The sequence below is a fragment of the Pelophylax lessonae genome, assembly GCF_965119305.1.
Source record: "Pelophylax lessonae genome assembly, chromosome: 3".
In the NCBI taxonomy this organism is placed as follows: Eukaryota; Metazoa; Chordata; class Amphibia; order Anura; family Ranidae; genus Pelophylax; species Pelophylax lessonae.
Genome location: NC_138770.1, coordinates 119,607,020 through 119,620,333, shown reverse-complemented (window position 1 = coordinate 119,620,333; position 13,314 = coordinate 119,607,020). Strand labels below are relative to the sequence as shown.

Here is a 13,314-nt window from a genome sequence, read left to right as displayed (position 1 = left end):
TACTGTGACATACTGAAGCAGAGCATGATCCCCTCCTTTTGGAGACTGGGCCGCAGGGCAGTATTCCAACATGATAACGACTCCAAACACACATACAAGACGACCGCTGCCTTGCTAAAGAAGTTAAGGGTAAAGGTGATGGATTGGCCAATCATGTCTCCAGACCTAAACCCTATTGAGCATCTGTGGGGTATAATCAAACGAAAAGGGGCAGGAGCTCAAAGTCTCTAACATTCACCAGCTCTGTGATGTCATCATGCAGGAGTGGAAGAGGACTCCAGTGGCACAACCTGTGAAGCTCTGGTGAACTCCATGCCCAAGGGGTTAAGGCAGTGCTGGGAAAGAAAGGTGGCCACACAAAATATTGACACTTTGGGCCCAATTTGGACATTTTAACTTAGGGGTGTATTCACTTTTGTTGCCAGCGGTTTAGACATTAATGGCTGTGTGTTGAGTTATTTTGAGGGGACAGCAAATTTATACTCTTATTCAAGCTGTACTTTACATTGTAGCAAAGTGTCATTCCTTCAGTGTTGTCACATGAAAAGATATAATAAAATATTTACAAAAATGTGACAGGTGTACTCACTTTTGTGAGATACTGTGCATTGCATATATATATATTGATAGTGCGCTTTGCATATTGTAGAGTCACATCAGTCCCTGCCCCCAAGGAGCTTACAATGTTAGATGCATACCTGCACATAATAGGGCCACTCTAGACAGAAGCCAACTAACATACCAGCATATCTTTGAAGTGTAGCAGGGAACTGTAAGAAACCCATGCAAGCATAAGGAGAACAGGCAAATTTCATGCATATAGTGTCCTAGCCAGGATTCGATTTGAGGACCCCCACAGCTAAACACTGTGCTATCCATAAAAGGAGCACATCACCTGTTCATGTTAGGCTTTACCCCTGAGGGATTGTTCAGGCTTGGTTCACATTGGTGCAATGCGGGAAACCCTGCGAATCCACTGCGGGTTCCCGCATCACACCCGACTCACAGGCAGTTCACACTGCCATATGCGAACCGCTGGGAGTGTCAATACAAAGTTAATGACACCCCCAGATCGGTTCGCATATCGCAGTGCGAACTGTCAATTCGGACAGGAATCGGATTGCATAGGTGTTAACACCAATGCGATCCGATTCTGGTGCAAACCAAAAAAAGGGTCCTGCACAAGTTTGGTCCGCATGCAATGTGAATTCAGCCATACAGAATTTGCATCGCACAGACATCGCATGTGATTTGCACAGCAGTGCAGTTCGAATCGCATGCGATGTCTTCCATCGCACCAATGTGAACTGAGCCTCAATCATCCCACAACAGTAAGGCAGGCCATATATTATACAATTTTTTGTTTACTCAGTGGGCTGAACAAAAAAAAATTTGTGCCGATTCCCCCATCAACACACTTGGTACTGATGGGGGAATCCTTCCGGCAGCGTTATTGTAGCTCTACCGTCACAGAGCCTTCCCCACCAGCAGAATACAAAGATCAGTGTTGCTGGCGATAGTCGGAAACACTGATTGTTCAGAAAAAATCAGACCGGCTGGTTGTACACAAATCCATAGATCGTCTTGTGAACAACCCCCTATCCCACACATGGATTGAGATTCGGACGGTCCTTTCTGAACCAAAAGATATTAGATCCACGTATGGCCGGCTTAACAGTGGGCCAACTTTATTAGAAGCCAGTGAAGTTTGTCTTGGAACTATGGCAGGAACCCAAAGAAACCCCCAGAGAAAACTTGCACAATGACTTGCAAAACATATCGATCGCATACCGAAAGGACCACTTGTAAGAACTGAGTCTAGAACCTCAGAACTGCGAGGTTCCTTGACAATGAAACTTAATCACTGGACTCTTGCAAGAATAGACACTTATTTTCTTCTTCACAGGGTAGGACAATCCATCACTTGTCGTTCCTCAACCTACTACCGGTAAGTAACCTTGATTGAGTAAATAAGCAGCTAAAGCATCATTCTTCTATCTGTATTCATTTCAGGGGGTATGGAAGCTGGTGTAGCTTTAGCAGATGTCTGGTGCTACATGTCTTTACTTGATAACTGGAATCTGGTCTCCAGGATGATTGTTCCAAGGTGTCGACACAACAGTCTGGTGTACGATGGCAAAATCTACACAATCGGTGGCCTTGGTGGTGGTGGGAATGTTGACCATGTTGAAAGGTAAGCTCTAAGACATACCTGCAAAGATAAATGCATGATCTAAACACTATAATAAAGTGTAACTAAATGCACAACTTTTGTTTTTCATTTTGGATAGAGTGGTGAGGGTTAAGAACATCTGTACTAATGCATAGCTCCCAACTGTCCCTGATTTTGAGGGGCTGTCCTTGATTTGGAACAAAGACCCTCTGTCCCTCTTCCCCCCTCATGTGTCCCTCATTTTGGTCTGATCTATATAGTTGTATAAAAAATGCACTTTAAAAAAGTGTTTCCAGTGCTAAACCTTTCATCCAATTTCTACACTGCTGTTTGTAAATTTCAGAAGCCAGTATAAAGGAATAGTAGTGGTAACAAAAAAGCACTTGTGGGTTTAACCCATGGGTGGTCAACCTGCGGCCCTCCAGCTCTTGTGAAACTACAAGTCCCATTATGCCTCTGCCTTTGGGAGTCCTGGTTGTAATGGTCAGCCTTGCAATGCCTCATGGGACTTGTAGTACTGCAACAGCTGGAGAGCAACAGGTTGAGCACCCATAGTTTAACCTATCCTTTTTTTTTTATATATACATATATATAAAATTTGTTTTTAATAGGGCGTGACAGGGGGTGTGTCCTATGCCTACATACTTTTGCTAATAGGTGTTCCTCGTTCCCATCTCAAAAAGTTGGTAGACATGCTAATTATGTTGACTGGGTGACATGAAGTGAACAGGAGGGCAATCAAGGGGTTAACCATGTGCCTAACAAATGTATGCTAGTGTATGTGTGCTGCTTTTACTTGGCTGGAGTATTTCCTTGCTTTCAGTTCTGAATGGTAACTGAAAGCAGGAGAAATCCAGCCAAGGTCTGTGTGTTGTGTTTACAAACACACAGATACCTGTGCTGTAATTGGCCACAGCTGATCAGCAGGTATTTAGCCAAAAACATTGGCTGTAACCTACTGACAAACTTGTGCTGTGCCCTACCACAACATAGAACAGCAGGGGGCATGCATACACACCTCTAAACTAGGAAGTTCATGTCGAGATGCCTGGGAGAGCCACCTGCCAGCAGTAAATGTACTGCTGGCGACTGGCAAGCAGTTAAAGAAGAAGTCTCATTTTCATTATTTATAATACGTTCTGATCCCAGGGGGGAAAAGTAAACATAGTACTTTGTCCCATCTTCCTATGTGCTGGCTAGTTGTGCAGTTGGACATGACACCCCCCCCATGGTCATTCAAACATGCAGATAGCAAGGGAATGGCTGCTTTGGTAGATGCCACTTTCTTCAGCTGGATACACACTATCCAACTTTTGTGGTTAGATTTCATTCAGATTTACCTTTTCTATGTAGTGCAAGGGCCTGCCAGATTGCATACAAATTGAAAGTGTTTAGATTTGACCTCATATTATATGGTTTTGGTAAGTCTAAAGGAAAAAGTCTTCAGAAAATCTTATAGTGTGTATGACCCATTAATCTTCAAGCACTTGTCCACTCACCTGAAACATTTTATCTGACAGCTTCTCTCGTGTAAGGAGATGGAGAAAAGTGCCTTCTATCAAAGTGGCCATCTCCTTGCTAGCTGTGTGGTCAGACGGCCGGGAGAAGGCAGACGGCACCCTGTCTAAGCTAATAAAAGACTATATTGCTGCGCTAACTGATACATAAAAAGCGTGATAAAAATATATAGCAATTGGAAAGCAGCCACACAGAATCCGGAATTATAGCAGATCAAAAATAGAAATACAAAAAACAATGTGGCGCTGCTCCTAAAAATTTCCCAAAATGACTGATGTAAAAGTCTGTGAAATGTCCCAAGCCGCCAGAAAGGTGCAAAGTTGTGAATCCGGGAAACCACCACCAGACACCCTGTTCACACCGCCTCTTACCAGATGGGGATGATCCCCATGACAGAGATCCAATGCGCCCAAATCTTTAAAAGAGCCCAAGGCGATCCTCCTCCCGATGCAGCAGGATTCAGACATACAATCATGGGTTGGCATGAGACAGAAAACAAGGCACCATCATAGCGCAGACCGTATAATTTTATTCATAACACATGAAGATTAAGAACACTTACACTTTAGTAGATAAAAGTGAGCATCTCAGCAATTTCACAGTGTTCCTTTCAGCATGTCCCTCTATGCTCCACAAAAACCACCCAAAAGATGGCCGCCGCGTCTCCTCCGTGTAGGCGTGCGTGACCGCGAGCACCGCCTAAGCTAGCCTAAGGCAGCATCTAGGCAGAAGGGACAAAGTATTACATGTACATTGTCCCCTGGTGAACCTAACACATTATTTTATAAGTCAAACTTTAAGAAGTCTCACCTCACTTTAGTAAATCAGGCTCAGGTTCACTTTACTTCACCTAACTTAACCTCTCTTCACCTCACTATACATCGTAGTAAATTAACTAAGTGAAATTCCGCTGCCACTTTTTGTTACCAGCGATTTTCAGAGTCATTTCAACATGCTATCCAGACAGTATCACAGGCTCGCCCTAATGATGCAGAAGCATTCTGAAAGAAAGAAAATACGAGTGCCATAGGAAGAAATTATTTTTATGGGGTGTTGAAAAATTCCCCTTAATTGCCCTTTTGGCTTCAGATCATTAATAGATCATTGTTCGAGCAGGTCGGGGTGTGACAGATTGATGGCATCTATAAATATCTCACCCAGTCACAGAATTTTATGTGTGAACATCCTGCAAATATAGATGTTCCATCTGTGCCATAATGAACATTTTAATTAGTTAATATCAAAACTTTGGGTTAGTGTGTGAATTTGTTCTCGAAGATCTCCCGCTGCGTCCTCCTCCAGGCCCTGTAAGAGGCTGCAAAGGAGTTAAAGTTTCCAATTAGGGCGTTTTTTACATAATCTCCCACCGAGCCCTGGTTTCTGTATCTCGCTAGTCCTCAACGGGCACACTGTAAACCTTTCTGATGGGATTTGCAAGGCTTGAAGTTATAATTAATCTGCAGTTATCTGCTCCGTGATTTATGAGCGGAGACAGCGCAGGAGAAAAAAAACAGACTAATATTATACGTCCCATCTGGTTTATTCTTGGAGATCAAATATTTTTACAGAGAAAAAAGGGGGGTTAATTGGATTTTCTAATCTGACTTTTTGATGTGCCCATGGCCATAAAATTGACATTCTGAACAAAATTATGCCACAAGGCAATTACTGAAGGAGAATCACTCACGCCCTGCTTGCTTGTCGGTGGCTTGCTTTCTGGATCGTGGAGTGGATCGTGTAGTGGCTATATTCAGGGGGTGCAATATCAGCCCTCTGCTGTGGCACTTTAACAGAGACAGGCTTTCAGCACTTTAAGTGAGCACTGCCCTGCAATATTGAAGAGAAAACACAGTCTTTTTGCAGCTATATTAATCAACGTAATTAACTAATTGTTTCTTCATTGAAGAGATCATTGTACCCCATTATTGTGGCCCTCAGCCTCTCAGCTACTTCTACTCATTTTGCCCAACACAGAGGTCCGCTCTAATCTCCCAAGAGCTCCCTCTATTGACCACTAGCCAGGTATTCAGTAAACACAGCTTTTCTATTTCAATGCATGTATGTGGTTAAGGCCTTGTTCACACTGGTGTACGCTTAAGTACGGTTGTGTGAACAAGGCCCTAAGTCAGACCTGAATAAAAAACAGACGTTTTAAAAAAAAAGAAAGCTAACTAAGCCCATCTTAGCTGTCATTATTTAGGGATGCTAATCAAGGTCATGCAAATGATTAGCAGAGGGAGCTTCTTAGCTTCTATGGCTCACTTAGCCTAATGCAGTGGTCCACTCTACTCTCCCGGGGGCTCCCTCTAATGATCACTAGCAGCACAGTTGGATATAAATAGTGCTTCTTGCTTTAGGGCAAGTCTGTGGTTACGTCGGTACTTACAGGTCTATTTGGAGTCATGAGTAAGACATGTGAAAGAGGAAACCATATAGAAAAGCAAGAAAGATAAGGTCCATAAAGGCATGGATGAGCGAGTTTGGGGGGAAGGAACTTGACTGGCCTGCACCGAGTCCTGACTTCAACCCGATAGAACACCTTTGGGATGAATTAGAGCAGAGACTGCGAGCCAGCCCTTCTCGTCCAACATCAGTGACTGACCTCACAAATGTGTTCCTGGAAGAATGGTAAAACCTTCCCATAGACACACTCTTAAACCTTGTGGACAGCCTTCCCAGTAGAGTTGAGGCTTTTATAGCTGCAAAGGGTGGGACAACTCAATATTGAACCCTACGGACTAAGACTGGGATGCCTTTAAAGTTCATGTGCGTGTAAAGGCAGGTGCCCCAATTTTTTGACAATATATTGTGTCTTAGCTGTCATTCAGCAAGGGGGCTAATTCCCCAACATGTAGATGGCCAGTAGAGGGAGCCCTTAGCTACTACAAATAATTTAGCCTAATGCAGAGATCCACTGCAATCCCCCATGTCCTCCTTCTATCGACCAGTGGCAGCACAGTAGGATTTATACACTGCTTCTCTATTTCAGTGCACGTGTGTGGTTAAATCTGACTTGAATGCTGAACTTAAACACTAGATAATAAAAGTTAACTGACCTTTTCTTAGCTGTCTTTAAGCAGAGGTGCTAATCACATTCCCACATTCTCAGCTGTTGCTGCTCGCTTACTGTAATGCAGAGGTCCCTGCCAGCTCCCTCCTGTGGTCCCTGGCTTCTTTAGCAGCCTATTAAGATACTGTATATACAGAAGGCAGGGGGCTGCAGACCTCAGTTAGGAGAATACATGGATTTCTTTGTGTAAGTTACAAAGGCCCAGTTCATTTTCTGCGCAACCTGCATCCAGATAAATGATCTTTACTGAACATGCAATTTTATTTTTAAAAATTTGCTTATATTATTTGGAAATATATATGGACACAGGGGCAGCTATGTTTGCTCATTGGATATGCAGACTCTGCTTCCTACTTGGCAGTGGTGTAGAGTGGCAGTGCTTCCTTCGCCTCTTTCTTTTAGTGCAATTTTATGGATTAGGCCTAACCTGAATGAAAACAGTGGACTATTTAGGAGGCTAACTCAATTATTTCAGCAGTCATTAAAGAGACTTTGTCACTTTGTCCATTTAGGGCAGGGGGATAGAGTATCCTAATAGCCCACCCCTGACCTTGGTAAACTCATCCTTCACCCAGGGTCAAAATATTTGTAGCACTATCCCCGTACGGGCTTGGTGTATGATGACATGTTGGGCCTCCTCTGATTACCAGCAAACAGTCACTTAGGGTACAGTTCACACATTCATCCTTGTTCCCAATGGCTCATTGCTCAATAAACAGTACAGGGGTATTGGTTTTTAGTATTTATTGTGGTACTTGGACGGGAGAAGGTAATAGTGGGATACTCCGACTGGAACTATGTACATTTGATAAGGACAACTCCTACTTGGCCTCACCGGGTTGCTTGTGGAAGCAGTCTCACTGCTTAAACTATACTGCTACATGTATGGAAAGGGTTAAGTCTCCTTGCTCTTTCTCCAGCAATAGACTTGGTGATCTACATTCTCTTCAGGATACTCGCTAGCATCCCCTTTACTGAAATCTGTCCACTGACTCTTCTAGATGCAGGAGTGGCCCCCCTTAGGTCATGCCCCTTGACACAGATCTGTACTCACTGCACTGGAGAATCAGATCCTCTAGTGTCTCCTCTTCCAGTCAGCTTTACAGGACCTCCGAGTTCAGTTCCTCTATAGCTCTTTAGGCCCTCAGGTCGCCCACCTGAGACCGCATGGCACTTCTTCATAGGAGGAGGCAGCCACCCTTCCCCCTGGGACTCAGCTCTCCAGCTGAAAAACCCTGTGCACATATGGTCATGGCATTTATACAGTATCCCAGCATGCACCAAGGAATTCTCCTCTGCCAAATCACCAGGGCTGTACTACATGCCTATGCACTCATTTGTCAGGTTTCCTCCCACTGTCCAATATGCCTCCCTATTGGACCAGTGTGAAACAATCTGCAGACAGACTGAGTTGCACCTGAGCATTTTGAGCTGACCTCACTAACAGATCCTGCTCTCTGGTAGGCAGAGAAAAATATAGATTTACCTGCAATCCCTCTGGAAAGCAGAAAGCATTCAAAAGTATACTCTCTCTCTAGCACCTACCTAGGAGGGTGCTACATATATAAAAGTGTCAAATTTTACACAAGATTGATGAATATGTCCTCCTCATCAGGTGACAGTGTTTGAGGCTGGTGACTGGCCACTGAGGCAAAACCACTTGCCTCCCCATACATGAAAGTTCCGGGTGTTTGCAATGGCTCCAACTGAGCATTTGAGTAGGGCAAAAAGGGTAAGCATAAGTGTGACAAGCGTGGGCTAGTAGGAGACTTTATCACTTTGTCTTGTACGGGCAATGCGGCAGATTGTTTCTAAGCAGGAATTCTAATCACATACCCATATCTACAGGTTACCAGCAGTGGAAGCACTTCCAAACGATAAAAATATGAAAGCTACAATAGAAATATTTTTTTCTAATGAATGCTTTAATATTAACTTAGGGCTCATGTTGGTAGGTGCTCTTTTGAAACGCTGCGTCTGTTTTTTCAAATGCAAATGCATACATGTAAAGTCTACGTTTTTACCTGCTTTGTTTGCAGTTCAAACACATATTAATAGGACATACTGTGTCCAAAGAAACGCAGTGCAACACAAAGGAGGTCCAGCACAGCCTCTGAACTGGCATGTGTACTACTCAATTAAAGTTAATAGGATTTTGGCTATCTTCATATGACATGCATCTCTCTACCATTTTACCAGCATGATGTACAAATTTCTCTTGATATCTCTTTTTAACCAGAGATCCAACCAACCCTCCTCCCTCCATAATTGTATAAATAATATGTATAAAATATAAATGTGTATATGGCCGTTTTGGACACTGTTTGTTAAAGGCTAAAAACCTTTACATATGGACTCTGCATAGTGTTACTTCGCTTTTATACACACTGGATATAATTCTCTGTATGTGTTCTTTATATTGTGGTTTTGAGAAGATTAAACTTGTGTGGCAGGTGCTTTTTTAATGAGTTGTGCCAGATATAACTGTATTTTAGGGCATGGTAGCCCAATTTTATTAAACAAATGGAAAGTTCACATAGACATCAATTGCCCACAATTCTTCCACATTAATATGAACAAATAAAAAAAACAAGTCACCTGGCTCCCTCGTTGGCAGCACCGCTGCTCTCCTTATCAGTCCCTCTGACTTTGTTGCCCAGGTCTACTAGTCCACTTGGCTCTCTTAGCCTTTAGTTGTAGTGTCCTGCTACACAGCCGAATCCTGGCCTCTGGATAGGAGCCCATCTGACTCCTGAAATGAGACCTTCTGTCTCCTGGCTGGAGCACATCTGACCCCTTGGTGAGACCTGTCTCTTGACTTGTGGCTGGGGCTCCTCTGAACTCTGGGTGAGACCCTCGGTCTCCCACACTGGGAGCTGTCTCCAGACTCGGACCCTAAGCTATCCTCAGGCTTGAGTATATAATGATCCTGCACGCCTGTGGACTCAGACAGGCTGCAGGTACCTGGTAAAATCTGGACACAGGATTGCAAAATTAAATCTAGAACTACATAATCCGGAGAACACCAAAAACACATCTTTCTTCACTTAGAAATGATAATCCAGAAACCTGAACCTAAATGCAAATTCTGTGCCATATTCTCCTCCATTTTCACAGCAACAGGGTCTCGCTCTGTCACAGTATGTAAGACTAACAAAGTAGCGCTTCTCTTATTCTGTATGCTAAAGAAACATATTCTTTTCTACACTATATTGTCAAAAGTATTGGAGCATCTGCCTTTACATGCACATGAACTGACATCCCAGTCTTAGTCCGTAGGGTTCAATATTGAGTTGGCTCATCCTTTGCAGCTATAACAGCTTTAACTCTCCTGGGAAGGCTGTCCACATGGTTTAGGAGTGTGTCTATGGGAATGTTTGACCATTCTTTCAGAAGCGCATTTGTGAGGTCAGGCACTGATATTGGACAAGAAGGCCTGGCTCGCAGTCTCCACTCAAAGGTATTCTATTGGGTTGAAGTGAAGACTCTGTGCAGGCCAGTCACGTTCCTCCACCCCAAACTTGCTCATCTATGTCTTCATGGACCTTGCTTTGTGCTCAGGTGCACAGTCGTGTTGGAACAGGAAGGGGCCCTCCACAAACTGTTCCCACAAAGTTGGGATCAAGATATTGTACAAAATATCTTGGTATGCTGGCGCCTTAAGAGTTCTCTTCACTAGAACTAAGGGACCAAGCCCAACCCCTGAAAAACAACCCCACACCATAATCCCCCCCCCCCTCCTATCAAATGATTTAGACCAATGCACAAAGCAAGGCCCTTAAAGACACGAATTAGCGAGTTTGGGGTGGAGGAATTTGACTGATCTGCACAGAGTATTGACCTCAACCGGATAGAACACCTTTGGAATGAATCAGAGCGGAGACTTCGAGTCAGGCCTACTCATCCAACATCAGTGCAAGACCTCACAAATGTTCTTCTGGAAGAATGGTCAAACATTCCCATAGACACACTTCTAAACCTTTTGGACAGCCTTCCCAGAAGAATTGATGCTTTTATAGCTCTAAAGGGTGGGCCAACACAATATTGAACCCTACAGACCAAGACTGGGATGCCATTAAAGTTCATGTGTGTGTAATGGCAGGTGTCCCAATACTTTTGACAATATAGTGTATGAATGGATACTGCACACAGTAGCACTTCTTTTGTTCTGTATGCTGGGTGTAATTCTTAGTATCTATTATTCTGTATGTATGGACTCCGCACAGTAGCACTTCTCTTTTTCTGAATGCTGGGTGTAATTCTCAGTATCTCCTATTATGAATGTATGGACTCTGGGCAGTAGAACTTCTCTTTTTCTGTATGCTGGGTGTAATTCTCAGTATCTCCTATTATGAATGTATGGACTCTGGGCAGTAGAACTTCTCTTTTTCTGTATGCTGGGTGTAATTCTCAGTATCTCCTATTCTGTATATATGGACTCTGCACAGTAGAGTTTCTTTTTTTCGGTATGCTGGGTATGATTCTCAGTATCTGTTCTTCTTTTGCATGTCAAAAAAGGAGTTTCCAGTCACAGCTTACCAACCAGCCTGCGACCAACCGAATTAACCTGTCTAACAGTAGGCGTTAAAAACAGGGGTTTAGTTGCACACATTTGCAAATACATGCGTAAGCTGCAGGCCATGGCAAGGCACTCTGATATCTGCAGGCCCTAATTCTACCTTTAAACAGTCTCCACAGTGGGAGCACATGTATTATAATGGACAGATGGAGGATAGGTGACTGGAGGGAGCCCACCTCCTTAAAGTCAGGGTCACACTCAGGGCCGGCCTTTGGGGCGTGCGAACTGTGCGGCCGCACAGGGCGCCATGGGCAACAGGGGCGCCATGCGGACATCACAGCTCACAGTCGCAGAAAATCAGGCGATTCAGGCTGCACAGCGGGTGGTAAGCGGTGACTGCGGCCTGGACTGGGTCAACACAGGCCGCGGCCGCCGCTTACCTCCCGTTGTGCGGCTGTGCCTCGGTCTCCTACTGCTGCAGTCTGAGCTGTGTATCACACACAGCTCAGCCTCCGATCCACACTGACAGATCCCTCCTCCCTGCAGGGACGCCAGTCAGCTCCTCCTCCTCCCGCCCCTTCTCCTCCCCCTCCGCCCACACTCCCCGGGGATGTGTGGGCGGGAAGTTTAAAGAAAAAAAAAAGCTGCAGGCAGCGTGAGGTAAGGGAGGTCTCTCTACTTCAAAAAATGTAAGGGGGTCTCTAATGTGAGGGGGGATTTGTGTGGGGGGTCTGTGATGTAAGGGGGGCACTCTGATGTGGGGGGCTCTGTGGGGGAGGGGCTCTGATGTAAGGGGGCTTTATGCGGGAGGGTCTGTGAAGTAAGGGGGGCTCTCAGATGTAAGGGGGCTCTGTGTGGCGGGGGGTCTCTGATGTGAGGGGGCTTTGTGTGGGGGGGCTCTGATGTGTGGGGGGTCTCTGATGTGTGGGGGGTCTCTGATGTAAGGGGGGCTTTGTGTGGGGGGTCTCTGATGTAAGGGGGGCTTTGTGTGTGGGGAGTCTCTGATGTTAGGGGAGCTCTGTGTGGGGGGGTCTATGATGTAAGGGGGCTCTGTGTGGGGGGTCTCTGATGTGAGGGGGGCTCTTTGGGGGGTCTCTGATGTGAGGGGGGCTTTGTGTGGGGGTCTCTGATGTGAGGGGGTCTCTGATGTGGGGGGCTTTGTGTGGGGGAGGGTCTCTGATGTGGGGGGTCTCTGATGTGAGGGGGGCTCTCTGTGTGGGGTCTCTGATGTGAGGGGGGCTTTGTGTGGGGGGTCTCTGATGTGAGGGAGGCTTTGTGTGGGGGGTCTCTGATGTGGGGGGGTCTCTGATGTGAGGGGGGCTTTGTGTGGGGTCTCTCATGTGGGGGGTCTCTGATGTGAGGGGGCTCTGATGTGGGGGGTCTCTGATGTGAGGGGGGCTTTGTGTGGGGTGTATCCAATGTGAGGGGGGGGCTTTGTGTGGGGGGTCTCTGATGTAAGGGGGACTGTGTGTGTGGGGAGTCTCTGATGTTAGGGGAGCTCTGTGTGGGGGGTCTATGATGTAAGGGGGCTCTGTGTGGGGGGTCTCTGATGTGAGGGGGCTCTTTGGGGGGTCTCTGATGTGAGGGGGGCTTTGTGTGGGGGTCTCTGATGTGGGGGGGCTTTGTGTGGGGGAGGGTCTCTGATGTGGGGGGTCTCTGATGTGAGGGGGGCTCTCTGTATGGGGTCTCTGATGTGAGGGGGGGGCTTTGTGTGGGGGGTCTCTGATGTGAGGGAGGCTTTGTGTGGGGGGTCTCTGATGTGGGGGGTCTCTGATGTGAGGGGGGCTTTGTGTGGGGTCTCTGATGTGGGGGGTCTCTGATGTGAGGGGGCTCTGATGTGGGGGGTCTCTGATGTGAGGGGGGCTTTGTGTGGGGTGTATCCAATGTGAGGGGGGTCTTTGTGTGGGGGGTCTCTGATGTAAGGGGGGCTGTGTGGGGGGGGGGGCTCTCTGATGTGGGGGGGTCTCTGATGTGGGGGTCTCTGATGTGAGGGGGGCTTTGTGTGGAGTGTATCCGATGTGAGGGGGGGCTCTG

The 13,314-nt window shown here is 45.9% G+C and overlaps 1 protein-coding gene across 1 annotated transcript in view; it reads left to right on the top strand.

Moving 5' to 3' along the window:
- Positions 1–13,314, top strand: part of KLHL29 (kelch like family member 29) — a 1,145,580-nt gene that overhangs the window by 999,079 nt on the left and 133,187 nt on the right. Inside the window, exon 11 of the mRNA XM_082249639.1 lies at positions 2,014–2,194. Coding sequence (XP_082105765.1) covers positions 2,014–2,194 — 181 coding nt within the window. The remainder of the gene's footprint in view (positions 1–2,013; positions 2,195–13,314) is intronic.